The 17,356-nt window shown below is 36.4% G+C and overlaps 1 protein-coding gene across 9 annotated transcripts in view; it reads right to left on the bottom strand.

The window, feature by feature from the left end:
• CDK8 (cyclin dependent kinase 8) overlaps positions 1 to 17,356 on the bottom strand; it is a 243,254-nt gene that overhangs the window by 189,142 nt on the left and 36,756 nt on the right. For all 9 annotated transcript variants that reach the window (XM_060191713.1, XM_060191714.1, XM_016190607.2 and 6 more), the window contains 2 exons: positions 10,828 to 10,938; positions 7,562 to 7,702 (listed from right to left, as the gene is read on the bottom strand). In XM_060191713.1, the coding sequence (XP_060047696.1) occupies positions 7,562 to 7,702; positions 10,828 to 10,938 (252 nt within the window). The remainder of the gene's footprint in view (positions 1 to 7,561; positions 7,703 to 10,827; positions 10,939 to 17,356) is intronic.

Raw genomic sequence — 17,356 nt, forward strand, 5'->3', positions numbered from 1 at the left:
AACTATGTTAGTTATATGTGGCAGAGACAGAAGTTTGGTGATGTCTAGTATAAAACTATACCTTTATAAACTTATGTTTATAAAACACTATTAAATAACTAATAAAATTAACATTTAAAAGCATAGAAATGGGAGTCAGGCCGTAGTGCAGCGAGTTAAGCGCACGTGGTGCAAAGCGCAAGAACCAGCGGTTCAAGTTCCCAGCTCCCCACCTGCAGGGAGGTTGCTTCACAAGTGGTGAAGCAGGTCTGCAGCTGTCTGTCTTTCTCTCCACTATCTTCCCCTCCTTTCTCCATTTCTCTCTGTCCTACCCAACAACTACAATAAAAAAGTCAACAAAAGGGAATAATAATTTAAAAAAGAAAACAAGTAAAATAGGCATAGTACTATAGTACTTACTGTATTTTACTGAACCAGCACTATAATAGTTACTCAGATTATTTCTGAACCAGAACAATTCCAGAACATTGTTAAATGTGAGTAATAACAGGAGCTCAGAATAATTGTCAATTAATTACAAATACTTTTTCTGCTTGGAATTTCCTTCTTTTCCTGTTTTTGCTAAGAATCTCAATCATAAATAAATGTTAAATTTTGTCAAATATTAAAGTCTTACATTTACTACTAGCTGTTATCTGAACATTGTTAACAGTGACATCTCTAAGTATGTTTCCAAATGCTGAATTGTCCCCTCAAATTCTTGAAAGGAATTTTATTTTTCAATATTTATTATCTTTATCTGTTGGGTAGAGACAGCCAGAAATTGAAAGGGAAGGAGGAGGTAGAGAGGTAGAGAGACAGAGAGATACCTGCAACCCTGCAAAGGTGGGGACTGGGGGCTCGAACCCTGGTCTTTGTGCACTATAATGTGAACTCAACCAAGTACACCACCACCCAGCCCCAGGAGGTTTTTTTTAAATATTTATTTACTTATTTATTCCCTTTTGTTGCCCTTGTTGTTTTATTGTGTAGTTATTATTGTTGTCATCATTGTTGGATAAGACAAAGAAGTGGAGAGATGGGGAAGACAGGGGGAGAAAAAGACACCTGCAGACCTGCTTCACTGCTTGTGAAGCGACTCCCCTGCAGGTGAGGAGCCAGGGGTTCGAACTGGGATCCTTACATAGATTCTTGCGCTTTACGCCACATGCACTTAACCCGCTGCGCTACCACTCGACTCCCAGTTTTATTTTTTTAAAGCATAGTATTATCCCAATGTTCCCTTGGGTCTTATTTTTTGAATATCTTATTCTTATATTTGCACAAGTGTGACAAAAGTAACTACTTCTTTTCTTCTTTTTAGATAAGACACAGAATGGCAGAGTGAAAGAGATCATGGCACCAAAGCTTCCTTCAATGTGGTTAGTCAGACTCAAACCTGGGCTGTGCACACAACAAAGCAGCACACTATCCAAGTAAGTTATTTCACCTGTCCAAAGGTAACTTTCTTCACTGTTACCAGACCTACAGTTTTCCTACCTATTTAGGGGAAATTACGGCTTGATGTTATTTTTACATGTTTACTTAATACAGGGTTTTGTAGAATACCATGTTCAGTAACCATTAGAAATATAGTTAAATTTAAATTAATTAAAATTTAATTATAATTAAATTTAAATATAATTAAATTTTCACCTCCAATTCAGTGTACCAAAAAACAGTTTTACAGGTAATTTTCTCTAATCTTTCAAGAGTAAATAGTTCTTATACAAATTATTCCAGAGATAAACATCATTCTCTGAAGCTAATATAATCATGTCAATACAAATGAAGAGAGACCAAAGATGAGTGCCCCCAAATTCCAGTTTTTTCTTTTACTCCTACCTATTAAGGATTGCAGATGTAATCTAGGTCTCATATGGAGAGCCAGCACAGTAATCACCACTGGGAATATTGAGCATTTGATAAAAATGCTTGATAGTTATCTACTGAAGGTATTTCAAAGAATAACTACACCGTGTAAGGAATGGAGGTGGTAACTTCTAAGATGTCTTCAATCATTTGAGTCTATTAAGTAGGCTGTGAAATTGGTGAAAGAAAACAAGAGGCCATTCATTTAAATATAATCAGATATTTATTTATTTATATCGCCACCAGGATTATCACAGGGGCTCAGCACTGCTCCCAGCAGCCATTTCTTCTTCTTCTTCATTTTTTTTTAAATCAACAGAGATGGGGAGGAAAAAGCAGAGAGGGAAAGAGAAAAAGATAACTGCAGCTTGCTTTACCATTGCTTGTGAAGGTTCTTCCTTGCAGGTGGGGAGTATTAAATAGAGAAAAGATCTATCTTACTTAAAACTCAGATAACAATGGCCTGGGAGATAGCATAGTGGTTAAACAAAAGGCTTTCATGACTGAGCTTCTGATGTGCCAGGTTCAATGGCTAGCACCACCATAAGCCATAGCTGAGCTGTACTCTAGTAACCAACAAAAACGAGGAGGAGGGGATCAGATAACGCTCTACTTACAGTCATCTTTCAGGTCACTCAAAATTATTATCATAAACTCCTCTTTAAATCTCCATATTATTTAAACTAATTACTCTTTACTGAAAAGATTTGATTAAATAATAAATAAATGCCTAGCACTGTTTTTATAAAACATGAGAACTTGAAGCAGATTAAAAACAGCAAGCAAAACCATGTACAGGCTCCTTTTCAGTATTTTCAAATATGTAATAGAATAGAATAGTAATAGCAAAATTGTATTTCAAAATACACAATATAAAATCAAACAAATATAGCATATTACAAAAAAATGCTTATAACAAATCCTTTCAAGAAGGAAAACTGTCAAGTTGATTATTTAAATAAATAATACTAGTTTAAAATAACCGTAATACTCTTAATCTTAATTAAAATGAATGCAAACCTAATTTACATTTACCTTAGTTATCAATAAAACCCAAGCTTTATCCTTATATAGTAATGAATGAACGTGACAAACGATCAAAAAGTACCTCGAGAACCAAACAAATGAACCACATACATCATGAACAAATACTAGTATTAGTGTGCAAAACTAACAAATCAAGCAATATTTTACTCAGAAAAAAAGGAAATCAGATTAAAAAATCTTCTCTATAATTCATCATGATACCATAAACACATAAGATGCCTTGATAAAGTTCTGTGAAACTGAATTTGAGTTAATAGCTTATTTTGAGATTCTGATCTTACTTAACAGTTGCTAGGAAACGAACTCATTCTTCACCAAGGACAGCTGAAGGTCCACCAAGTGATTCCACATTATCCAAATATAATTAAAATAACTACAGGGTAGCCCTAATATCAGATCCTTAAAAGTAAGATTAAAGCTCTGAGAGCTTTAATTAAAGCTTTAAAAGTGCTCCAGCACCTTTTAAATATGTTTATGCAGTGACCCACTGTATTGAGGGTAACTGACTGGCCAGTTGTTTACCCAACGTTAAAAGTTTGTGATGAATAATCTAAACAACGAATTGAGGAAAGAACATGATTTTAAGAGATTTTAAACTTTATTCAAGAAAACTGAGAACATTTACATGTTAAGTCAAGGGGGAAAGGGAGAGGGAGGGGAGAATGAAGGAGAGGGGGAATAGGGGAGGAGGAGAAAAAAATTCTGAGGATTTATTTTCAGGAAAATTTTGCTAAGACATCAAAAATTCTAAATTGGATTAGGATAAGAGCAACTAGCAGATATTTTTGAACACTCCAAACTTCATATACAGCCTTGAAAATCAGATTGTATTCAGGTAGGGGAAGCTATGATCAAAGACATATTATGGTATTATGGTACATCTGACTTAATATACTCCCCTTTGTACAACAGGATTCAGATACAAGCCTAAATGCCTGACTGATCATGTTAACTACCACTAAAGTAAAAGTATTAAAGTAATAATTAAAACAAAATTTTAGGCATCAGATTCTTTTAAGTTGAACATAGTAATAAAATGAAAACGTCACACAATCCTAGCTAAATAAATCACAAACATATTAGTCATATTAATAATTATTCTACTCTGTATTAAGTTCTTTAGGAATATGTCAAAAGTCCATGTCTTAACTACATAAGAGTCTAACTAAACCGTATGCCATTTCTATGGTCTCTCTGATATACTTGCATGAATATTTTCAACAAGCATAAAATTCAGCCAACACCGAGTGCTTTAGAAAGTTAAAAAGCACATTTTGGTTGTTTCCAAATTTTGGCTATTGTAAATAATAGCACTATGAACAGGAAGACGAATGTATCCCTTAGATTCAATGTTATCACATCTTTCGGGTAGGAGTGGAATTGCTGGATCACAAGGTATTTCCATTTGTGTTTAAGAATTCTCCATAATGGCTGTACCAGTTAGCATTCCCACCAGCAGCTCTTTCCACATCCTCTCCAACACTTATCTCTCTATCTTCTCTAGTTTGTTGATGAAGCCTATTCTCACAGGTGTGAGGTGTAATCTCAATGTAGTTTTAATTTACCTATCTCTAAAAGAGTGAATTGGAGCAAAATGGCCTTCTACAGATGACTGGATAAAAAAATTATGGAATATATACTCAATGAAGTACTACTCAGCAATAAAAAAAAAAGCAAGCATGATATTGCATCCTTTGGGATAAAATGAATGGAATTGGAGATTAAGCTTAGGAAATTCTTCTTCTTCTAGCGTTTGCCAAGCTTAGTGAAGTAAGGATAAAGGACAACTACAGAATGGCTTCATTCATATGCAGGATATAAAGAACAGAACACACCAATATGGAAGAGGAAAGTCAACCCCTGTAAAAGACTGTGGGAGAATGATAATGAAAGGGGTGGGGGAGAAAGAGGAAGGAAGGAAGGAATGGAGGAGAGGAGGAAAGAAATAATCAAGCAGAAGGTTAAGCAAGCACACTTGTCACCATGCTCAAGGATCCAGGCTTGGGTACCTGCTCCCCACTGTCAGGGAGGACCCTTCATGAGCAGTGAAGGCCTGCAGTTGTCTATCTTTCTCCCCCCCCTCCCCATTTCCCCTTCCCTCTCAATTTTTCATTGTCCTGTCAAATAAAGATAAAAAAGAAAGAAAGAGAGAGAGAGAGAGAGAGAAAGGTAGGAAGGGAGGGAGGGAGGGAGGGAGGGAGGGAGGGAGGGAAGGAAAAATGGCTTCTAGGAGCTGTAGATTCATAGTGCAGGCACCAAGCTCCAGCAATAACCCTAGTGTCAAAAAAAAAAGAAAGAAAGAAAGAAAAAGAAAACAGAAAACTGAGAAATGTTACACATGTACCATCAAAAGTCTTTATCATAAACTATTAATCACCCTAGTTTAAAGCTAAAAAGGAACAACTATAGAAAACTTATAAATTAAAGCCCACATTGTGATTAATAATGGACTTTTCAGCTAAAGGTAGTATAAAACTGATAGGAGAGCACCAAGTTCAGAACAAGTGGCATATACTACAAGTAAGAATGACTTACACAGCAGACTTTAACATGCTTTCGAATAAAGTGAGGATATGAATGAACAATGGCAGAAATATTTTAATATTAAGATTAAGGGGGGAGGTGAATAAAGAGAATAAGAACAAATAGGCAGAGTCTGGAAAGATGCATCACTATTGGTGAATTAAAAGTACTAGGTAGAGGGAGTCTGGTGGTAGCACAGCAGGTTAAGTGCATGTGGTGCAAAGCGCAAGGACCGGCATAAAGATCCCGTTCCAGCCCCCACTCCCCACCTGCAGGGAAGTCGATTCACAAGCAGTGAAGCAGGTCTGCAGGTGTCAATCTTTCTCTCCTCCTCTCTGTCCTCACCTCCTGTCTCCATTTCTGTCTGTCTTAACCAACAATGATGACATCAATAAAAATAAGGGCAACAAAAGGGAATGAGTATTTTTTTTAAAAAAGTACTAGGTAGAAAAGAATGCAGTAAAGGAAGGTCAGTAAGGCCTTTGAATTAACTAGTAAGTCAACTTATCTCTGAAAGAAAGGGAAACTCCTGGGTGAACTTATAATGTTCTCTACTATAGCAGTAAAAATAGTAGGGGGAAAACATATCAGAGTGCATATATGTCTGTAGATATGGTATAATACCAGATATCAGAAATAACCAGTGAGAATAACTCTGTGAGTCACTATGTTTTTGTAACAAAACCTATAAACAATGCCACATATACTTATTACTATGTACTTCGCTAAGTGTCAAGAGGAGTAGAATGCAGACTAAGGCATTCTTTGCTCTCAGAAATTTATGACAAAATAATAGAAGATAAGTGCCCCAAAGGTAATTCAAGAAATTGCTACAGGACTCTAGATATAAACTACCTGATTTCTAGTTAGGGTAGCTGGGTAATGTGGCTTTACTAATGATTAAAAAAAAATGAATTAAAATGACCAAAGTACATTAACACAAAAATTTAAATTTATAAAATTCAGTTTTTTCTTCATCTAATTTTTATAAAAATTACTTATACAAAAAAGAAGATACAGCATTATCTCAACATAATTTTTACATGAGACACAACTGCGCTGTAGCCAAAAATTTATTCTTTTAGAGTTTATTTATTTTTATCTCCAGGGTTATTGCTGGGGCTCAGTGGCTACACTACAAAGCCACTGCTCCTGGTGGCCATCTTTTTTCCATTGTTGTTGTTGTTGCTGTTGTTGGACAGGACAGAGAGAAACTGAGAGAGCTGGGGAAGACAACAGGAGAGAAAACAGACACCTGCAGACCTGCTTCACTATTTGCAAAGCAACCCCTCTGCAGGTAGGGAGACAGGAGCTCAAACCGGATCCTTGAGCTTTGTGCTATGTGCGCTTAACCTGGTGCTCTACTGCCCGACCTCCGAGAGTTCATTTTAAAAGTCAGTAGTTCTAAACTGACTTCATCATTGAAATTTGCTGAATTAGGATGCTGAAAACAAATTTCAGCTGAAATTTGTTTTCAGCATCCTAAAAAGCCAAAGGACCTGTCTTATGACTTGTCTATAAATTAACTGCTTATAAATAAAATATTCAAATTATATTAACATCAAAGCTTGCATTAGAAAAGATTTTCTGCCAAATGTTTTATGCATTACTGGTCCTAGTCTAAATGGTTTTAGATATGACAACTGGAGATAAATTACTTCCATTAAATGCATTTCAAAGGCAGAGGAGATAGCTGAGTTTGTCAGAGTACCAACTTGCATGTCTGAGGTCCCCAAATAGACTGAATTCACTTCTCCTCTTCTAATACCTAACTTAGTATGTAGTAGTCTCCAAAATTTTATTTTCAAATTATTCACTAATGTATTGGTTACCAGAGTTTGCTTGACATCTAGTAATTGATATGAAGCAAAAGCAATGCCTTGTTTGTTGACTTAAAAGGAAATAAAGCTTTAGGACACAAATGTGCCCCCTTTTACCTCTTAAATAAATACCAGCAAAATGAACTGTCAGTAAGGTAGAATTCATAATATAGACAGTACAGGGGTAGGTTATGTTTTGAGACTAAGACCCTTAAAAGGTGTGCAGACCTGCATGGTGCTGATATGTAGGAATGTCTAGAACATCTTCTAACTATAAATGCATCTTTGTAGCTTAAATTTAAACCACAGTATCAACTTACCAAATCCCTGTGCAACACCCAGTTAGCATGCAGGTAATGAATTCCATCAAGGATCTGATATAATAGTGACTTCACCATTCCCCGAGGTAACTGAACTGGCTTCTTGTTTGCTTTAGAAGCTCTGTGAAATTTGATTATATGCTGAAAGAAACAAAAACAACGTCAGAAACTTAAAAAAAGAGGAATAGATAATTTGATGTATATTTTCCTAACAGAAAAAGATGCAGGGATTCCCATATACTGAAAACAACTTCACATTTTATTTTATTCCCTAATCATTGTTACTGTCTCAGAAAATAAATCATAGCACAGAAAAGAAAGAAATTATGTGATTTTATTTTTAAGTCTTATTAAAAATTGTTTTGGGGGAAGGAAAGGGGAGGAAAGGAGATGAAAAAGTACTGTTCAGGGGTACTTCTTGTTTACCTGATAAAAATTTCCAAGAACAGAATCTTTTGATTAAATGAAAGAGAAAGAACAGAACAAATTTTACCAGATATTATGCATGGTTGACATAATATAGACGTGACATATGGGTTTTAAAGAAAGAAAATGGGAAAACATATCAATAAAATATACCCAGATATAAAGTGGTAATGTAACTGACTAGTTCTTTGGATATTTAAAACTATGACAAGGGAGTCGGGTAAAGCACATGTGGCACAAAGTGCAAGGACCAGCCTAAGGATCCCAGTTCAAGCCCCCGGCTCCCCACCTGCAGGTGGGGTGAAGCAGCGGTGAAGTAGGTCTGCAGGTGTCTCTCTCTCTCCCTGTCTCTGTCTTCCCCTCCTCTCTCCATTTCTCTCTGTCCTATCCAACAACAATGACATCAGTAACAACAACAACAATAATAACTACAACAACAAAACAAGGGCAACAAAAGGAAATAAATAAATTTTTTTAAAAAACCTATGACAAGATTCAGATGAGAAAACAATTAAAAAAAAAAAAACCTTGTCCTGGTGAAGTGGACATCTGGTACAAACTGCAATATATTTAACAAAGGAGTAAATTATTTAGTTACCCAATGTTATTAGAAATGATAGTTTCAGAAACAATTTGTTTAGTAAATACAAAACATAGGAGCACTTGCTTTTATTTCAGCCGTTTCACAAGATAAATTTCTATTCTTAGTTTATAATAACTGTTATCCAAAAAGCATCTTTTAAAAATAATTTTTATTAGTGACTTAATATTGATTTACAAAATTATAAATTAACAAGTGCATAATTCCACACTTTTCCACCACCAGAGTTATATCCCATTCCCTCCATTGGAAACTACAGTAGTTTTCTCAAGATCACAGATACAGTTTGACTTATTTCTATAATTATCTATGTATATTTACATATATTTGCCCTGTTTTCCCTATGGTCCCGCCTTCTCTTCTTTCCTAAGTCACACCTACACCTATTGCTACTTCACAACGAACTTCATTTTTCCTCTCCTCTCTCTGGAGTCTTGGTGGAATTAAAAGCTCAGAGCAGGGCCAGGTGGTGGCACACCTGGTTGAGCGCACATTTTACAACGCCCAAGGACCCAGGTTTGAGCCCCCAACCCCCACCTGCAGGGGGGAAAAGCTTTGCGAGTGGTGAAGCAGGGCTGCAGGTGTCTGTCTCTCTCGCTCTCTATCACCTCCTTCCTTCTTGATTTCTGGCTGTCTCTATCCAGTAAATAAATAAAGATAATAAAAACATTAAAAAAAATTAAAAAATAAAAGTTCAGAGCCCTCTAATCATCTTCCCCTAACACAAATAACATCTTTCTGTTATGTTAGCTAAACTAATAAACTATAATTACTTTTGAAATTTTTATTTAATTTGGCCTAGGTATCTAAAATTATTCTTATCAGATCAAATATAAAACAACTAAAAGTCACAACAGATACTAGAATCTAGGTTTATTCAATGGAGGGGGATGTGATACAGCACTTTGGTGGTGGGAATTCTATGGAACTAACTGTACCCCTCCTATCCTACATCTTGTTGATCATTATTTACCCACTAAAAAAAAAAAAGTTGAAAATAAGAAAATGCAAAGCAGAACTTAGACTGGGTTTGGTGTATTGCATCAAAGTAAAAGATTCAGGGGTGAGGGGAAGGATTCAGGTCCTGGGACAAGATGGCAGAGAAGAACCTAAAGGGGATTTAACTGTTATGTGTAAAACTGAGAAATGTTACTTACATACAAACTAATGTATTTTACTGTTGACTATAAACCATGAATCCTCAATAAAGAAAAAAAAATTCTATGTTCATGTCAATCTCATTTTGTAGGAAAGCTCTCTTGCACAGAGTTCTTCCTCTGTGATAATTCAAGAAATTATAGTAGTAAGTTTTTGCTGATGAGAATACATTAAAATACTAGATATAATTATGAATACTATATACAGCTAATAATTAATGGTCATTTCTTGCTACTAGTTTCCTACTATTAAATGATATACTTAGCTTATGAAGCTTTTTTAATACAAAACTGTCAGAAAAATCTTGTTAAAAAAAAAAAAAGGAGGGGGTAAATAGCATAATGGTTATGCAAAGAGACTCTCATGTGTGAGGCTCCAAAGTCCCAGGTTCAATCCCCCACACCACCATAAGCCAGAGCTGAGCAGTGCTCTGGTTGGTTTTAAAAAAAAAGTACTACATTTTACAAATGTGGGGAACTACTACATTTTACAGATGTAGCTTCAGATCACTAAGTGACTTGCCCAATGTCAACAAATAGAACCAGTAGATTTACTCTTGTCTTCTAAATATATTTGTCTCCATATGCAAAAACACTCATTTTATATTCTTAAATATTACAAAATGGCAGAAAGTGCTGCTTTTCCTGTTAAATTTTGCAACAAAATAACTACTATATTTATATTTCCCTAACTAAGTAACAATACTGGATAGTCATTTACATAAACTGAAAATTCTACTGTTTTATGAAGTATTTTATAAAGACAAAACTGGTAAGATCACAAAGGGATAACACAGCAAAATATTCTATCCTTGGTAATTCATCAACCACACTATACAAAGTTACTTTTATTTAAATAATGTAAACCTCTTGTGTAAATCTCGAACTTGCAATCATGTCTGTAGTATGAGTCCTGGCATGTGCTAGAGTGATGCTCTGGGTCTTTTTCTTCTTTTCCCTCTCCCCTCTCAGAAAAAAAATTTTTTAATCTCTTATTAATTTGATTTTAAAGTTTTAATTGATTTTAGTCACTTTTAATCCCTGAATGAACCCAAAGGTCTACACCAAACCATTCTCCTTACCCAAAGGTCATGTTCTGCGTAGTCAAACAGAAGCCATACTTTCCTATCAGCATGAGATAGAAACACTTTTTGAAGAGATATGACATTTGGATGCTTAAGTTCTCGAAGTAACTACAAAAAAAAAAAAAAAAAAAAGAAGAAGAAGAAATCAAGATATGACATTTGGATGCTTAAGTTCTCGAAGGAAAACTATTAAAAACCATTGCAATAAAAATGTTTTTTAAAACCCACCGCTTACAACTCCAAGGCAAAACAAACACAATGGTACAGAATCTTAAAAATCTAGTAAAGTACCCAGACAATTTAGAAATGTCCACACAGATGTTTCAGTAACAAATGAGGAAAAATTCTGTGAGGAAAAGATGTAACTGAGTAAATCTATCTATATTGTTGTTATTATTTAGCTGGCTTTTTATTTTTGCTTTGTATTTTCTATTGTGGTAAAATATTTATAATATAACATGGCCATTTTAACATTTTTTAAAATATTTTTTATTATTGACTCAAAGATTCACAAGACTGTAAAGTCACAGGAATACAGTTTCACACAGCACCTATTACCAAAGATCTGTGCTACTTAATTCCTCCTAAGCACCATTTCTACAAAGTCTGAAGGACAGTTTGATCACTTTTTTTGGGGGGGGGGGCGAGGGAGGGGATGACAATCCCTTGTGCTTTAATTATCTATATTTTGTGTATGAGCAAAATCATGTAGCATTAGTCTTTCACCACTTAAACTCACTAAATATAATTCACTAAGCATAATTTGTCCTGAATAATACAATTTCATTTTTATAACTTTATATGTAAGTTTAGTAGCAATAAATGCACTGAAAATACTGTATAACCATTGTCCATTTTAGTAATATTCCATTATTCAAAAAATATAAACACTGTAACTATCAAACAATAATTCCCAATTTCCCATTCCCCTCAGTTGCTAAGTTCATTTCAGTTCTGGGTCAGTATTTTCTCCATTACTTCACAACTGGAACACACTTTTCCGCTAAGCAGTTATTTTAATTACTTTCTGGAAACTGGCAGGACAGAAAATATAATAAAGTTTGCAAAAGTTTCTCCAATTATTAGAAACCTACCTCCAAGATGAGAGTTATAGCTCACATATTTATTTATTTATATATATATAATTTCTTTCTTTTTTTTTTTTTTTTGCCTCCAGGGTGATTGCTGGGGCTCAGTGCCTGCACTACAGTCCACTGCTCCTGGAGGCTTCTTTTTCCCTTTTATTGCCCTTGTTGTTTATTGTTGTTGTTATCTTTGTTATCATTACTGCTTTCTTTGATGGATAGGGCAGCAAGAAATCAAGAGAGGAGGGGAAAACAGAGAGGGGGAGAGAAAGACCTGCTTGTGAAGGGACCTCCTTGCAGATGGGAAGCCCTGGACTTGAAATGGTATCCTTGAGCCAGTCCTTGAGCTTTGCTCCAATTGCGCTTAACTCGCTGCACTACCACCAGCCCGGCTCTTACAGTAGCAAACATTTTTTTGAGCTCTTCCTAGATGCCAAGCATGGTGCTAAGCACATGATATGCACTATCACAATCATGAACTGCCCTATGAGATATTTCCATTACTATTTTAGAAATATGGAAATAGTGATTTTTAAGGGATAACATTTTCTTTGCGGTTACATTCCTAGGAAGTGTTTAAAATCAGTATAGAAACTTAAAATTAAGTGGTCCAGGAGGTGGTGAAATGGATAAAGCATTGGATTCTCAACCATGAGGTCCCGAGTTCAATCCCTGGCAGCACATGTGCCAGAATGATACCTGGTTCTTTCTATCTCTCCTCCTATTTTTCTCATTAATAAATAAATAAAATCTCTAAAAAAACAAACAAACCCCAAAACTTAAAATTAATTAACATTTGTGCTTGTGCAACAGCACACGTCTTGAATGTAAGAGACCACCAGTTCCATCCCATGTACCAGTGTTAGAGCTATACAGTACCCTGGACAAAAATAATAATATTATTTTATGTGTGGACTAATACCAAATCTGTTAAAATTAACAGCCTGAGGGAAGCCCAGTGACAGGTGTTTAAAATAAATACTAGGTTGTGCTGTAGGATATTATTTGCTCACTTGTGTACTGTTAGCTTTGAGTGCACAGCAAGGCATCTGGTTGATGCTCACTAAAGATATGGTAAGCATATGAATAAATTAATTCAAGAATAAACCAAACAGAGCACACTAACTTTAGCTTCTGATAAAAAAAAAAACCTGAAATGGTAATGATTATGATAACTGCTTTCATCATAAAACTAATCCACTTCTATTTTTAAATGAATCTACCTGATTTGTTAGAAAACAAATCTTGGGAGTGTGTAGACAGCATAATAGCATAATGATTATGCAAAGAGACTCTTCTGCCTGAGGTTCCAAAGCCCAGGTTCAATTCCCTGCACCACCATAAACCAGAGTTGATCTCTGATTTAAAAAAAAAAAAAAAAAAGGAAAAAACAAAGAAGAAAATAAATCTTTATGAGCAATGATTTTACTAGTAAGTTTCTATAGGTACAGTATTGACTAAATCATTTAGCCCAAATTTTCTTTTTTTTTTTTTTTTTTTTATCTTAACCCTCAGGACCTGAAACAGTGATTTATCTCATTGGAGTTAGGGTTTAACCAAAACAATTAGGAACTTGAAGTAGTTAAATGAGATATGCCAGGAGAAGGAAGAATAAAATGGGTTCTCAAGTGGAACTTGAAAGAAAATGGAACATTCAGGGGCAGGGGGAGAATTTGGACTAGCTCTGCACTTTTGCAACAGATTCAGGGACTGACTCTAAATTAAGGAGGTGGGAAGGGGTTGAGAAGGACCCAGTGTACAATGGTGGAGGAAGACCAGTTGGCACTGAGTGTGGTGCATAACATGGGGAGTTAAGAAACTACTCAACTCCCTGAGATCCAGCTTTCTGGTCCTTATTCCAACCATGACATCATCTCCCCAGGCAGTAACTTGGATCCACCGGCATATCAGATTTCAGGCTCAGAGGAGAAAAGAAAAAGAAAAAAGCCAGGATAGCAACAGGCCCTTTGGAATATAACTAAAATATGCCTACAAGGTATCGACAAAATGGAGGGGCCCCCAACTCTTCATCTACACTATTCCAGCCTTTAGATCCATGATTGGTCAACAATTCGTTTGGCTTTGTATGTTAACTCTCTTTTCAGCAACCAGGTTCCAGATGCTAGCAGGACACCGACCAGACTTCCCTGGACAGACAACCCCACCAATGTATTCCTGGAGCTCCACTTCCCCAGAGCCCTTCCCCATTAGGGAAAGAGAGAGGCAGGCTGGGAGTATGGATCAACCTGTCAACACTCATGTTCATTGGAGAAGCAATTACAGAAGCCAGACCTTGGGTCCATATTCCCGAGGGTTAAAGAATAGGAAAGCTATCCTGGGGTGGGAGGGTGGGATACAGAGTTCTGGTGGTGAGAACTAAGTGGAGTTGTACCCCTCTTATTCTATGGTAGTCAATGTTTCCTTTTTATAAATAAAAAATTTTTTTAAAAAAAAACTACTCAACGTGACATCTTGTAATCATTATTTCCCAAATGAAGTGATTTTTGAAAAGCTACTTAAATTCAAATGAGTTCATTAGGGTGTAATCCAACCTGAATGATGACTATCTCCGAAGAAATAAGAATAGAGAGGAGAGGAGGTGATGCACAAAGAAGGCACCACAGTGAAAGAATTTTAAGAGACACCACTAAAAAAACAAGGAAAGTCTCAAAAGAAACAAATTCTGCAAGTACCCTGATTTTGGTCTTAAGAACCTCTACCAGTGAGACAATACATCTCTTATTGCTTAAATCACCAAGTCAATACTATTTTGTTACAGCAGTGTTAATTATCACTGAGTAAAGAAGACATTGTAAGTGTATTTGCAAGAGAAAGGGAAGGGGGGGGAGTTAAATCTAGAGATGGGTCACTGGACTGGGAGCTGGAAATGACAGTTTTAGCAGGAAATTACTTCTAAGTAAATATACTGAAGCACTTCCAAAAGACTAGGCAGAGTTATCATATACCAAATGCCTACCACAAGCCAGGCACTACGGTAGATGCTTCACTAGCTACCATCAAACAAAAAGTGCTAAGACCTTCTGCTAAAGTCCTATAATAGGAGACAAAACTAAGCAGGTCATTCTAATGCTCTGGCTACAATTAGTAACTGACATTTAGTGAGAGTAATTAACATTTACCCAGAGCTTACTAAGTCTAAAAAAAGTGTACTTAGCTCCTCAACCTAAATACTATGAGATGCTATGTGTTATTATTCCTGTTTTATAAATGATGAAACCAAAACACAAGGAAAGTATAATCACTTTGAATCCAGAAAGCTAGTTAAGTGTCAAAGTCAATGAAAGCGCTTGGGCAATCTGGCTGGTGTCCCTAACAGCTGCATATAACACTATAATTTCATTCAGATAACATAGAATAATGTAGTTTTCATTTTTGGTGAATATAACTTTAGCATTTCATCAATCCATGTAGAGCCCATAGAATACTTCTCCTTAATATTTCATATTACTTTTGCCTTATTAAAGATTTTACTTAACAAAAAAAAAACTTCGTTACACAAAGACTTTCCTTTTCATTTATTTTAAAAAATAATAGTGATTTATAAGACAGCTGTTGACACTTAAGTACAACTTACCTCCTTGTAATAAGTAGAACTTGAGCAATCATATTAAACAAGACTTTTATTCCTGAGGCTGACATATATGAGTTTAATTCCCAACACTACCATAAACCAGAGTTGAGTAGTACTCTAGTTTAAAAAATAAAAATAGGGGTACAGCGGGTTAAGCATACATGGTGCAAAGCCCCCAGCTACCCAACTGCAGGGCGTCACAAGCTGTGGAGCAGGTCTGCAGATTTCTATCTTTCTCTCCTGTCTTCCCCTCCTCTCTCAATTTCTCTGTCCTATCCAACAACAATAGCTATAACAATAACAATAACTACAACGAGGGCAACAAAATGGGGGAAATAAATAATAACAATGACAGGCTTAAATAACTTTATACAATGTTTTCTTTTTTAAAAAAATATTTGGGGGTCGGGAGGTGGTGCAGTGGGTTAAGCGCACATGGCGCAAAGCGCAGGGACCGGCGTAAGGATCCCGGTTCGAGCCCTCGGCTCCCCACCTGCAGGGGAGTCTCTTCACCGGCAGCAAGGCAGGTCTGCAGGTGTCTTTCTCTCCCCCTGTCTTCCCCTCCTCTCTCCATTTCTCTCTGTCCTATCCAACAACGAACAACATCAACAATGGCAATAATAATAACCACAACGAGGCTACAACAACAAGGGCAACAAAAGGGGGAAAAATGGCCTCCAGGAGCGGTGGATTCATGGTGCAGGCACCGAGCACAGCAATAATCCTGCAGGAAAAAAATATATATATTTATTCCCTTTTGTTGCCCATTTTTTTTACTGTTGTAGTTATTATTAATGTTGTTGTTGGATAGGAAAGAGAGAAATGGAGAGAGGAGGGGAAGACAGAGAGGGGAGAAGACAGACACCTGTTGACCTGCTTCACCGCTTGTGAAGTGACTCCCCTGCAGGTGGGGAGCCGGGGGCTGGAACCAGGATCCTTACGCCAGTCCCTGCGCTTTGCGCCACCAGTGCTTACCCGGCTGCAATACTGCCGGACTCCCCTTATACAATGTTTCTTATCACATAAACCAACTAAACATATTTCTAATTAGACAAGGAATAAGTCAGCATGATGTTTTGAGTACAAAGATCACTGCTAAAAACACATTTTTTTTCTTTTTTTGGTTTTGGTTTTTGCCTCCAGGGTTATTGCTGGGCCTCAGTGCCTGCACTAAGAATCCACTACTCCTGGAGGCCATTTTTCCCATTTTGTTGCCCTTGTTGTTGTCATTATTAATGTTGTAATTGCTGTTGTTGTTGGATAGTACAGAGAGAAATTGAGAGGAGGGGAGACAGTAGGGGAGAGAAAGAGAGGCACCTGCAGACCTGCTTCCTGCCCATGAAGCAACCCCCCTGCAAGTGGGGAGCCAGGGGCTCGAATTTTTTTTTTTTTTTTTTTTTTAACCAGAGCACCGGTCAGCTTTTAGCTTATAGGGGAGTGAACATGGAACTTTGGAGCCTCACATATGAAAGACTCTTTGTATAACCATTATGCTATGTACCCCCTACCCTACAAATGTTTTAATACATGATTCATCATACATTTAATTCATTCCCAATCTAGCAACCTGAACCTTAAAGTTCAAGTAAACAAAAATATTTAAAACTATCTTGTCAGTAAACAAAGTGAGAAAATAATTTCTCCAAACAACACTGAAAACAAATTTCTCAAAACAACAGCATTGGTGGACTCAGTTAAGCACACATCACCATGTGCAAGGAAGGACTTGTGTTCAAGCCCCGGCTCCCTCACCTTCAGGGGAGAAGTTTCACAGCAGGGAAGATGTAGATGTCTCTCTTTCTCCCTCATTATCTTCTCCTCCTCTCTCAATTTCTATCTATAATTATCT

Source organism: Erinaceus europaeus, chromosome 5 (assembly GCF_950295315.1).
Source record: "Erinaceus europaeus chromosome 5, mEriEur2.1, whole genome shotgun sequence".
Classification (NCBI taxonomy): Eukaryota; Metazoa; Chordata; class Mammalia; order Eulipotyphla; family Erinaceidae; genus Erinaceus; species Erinaceus europaeus.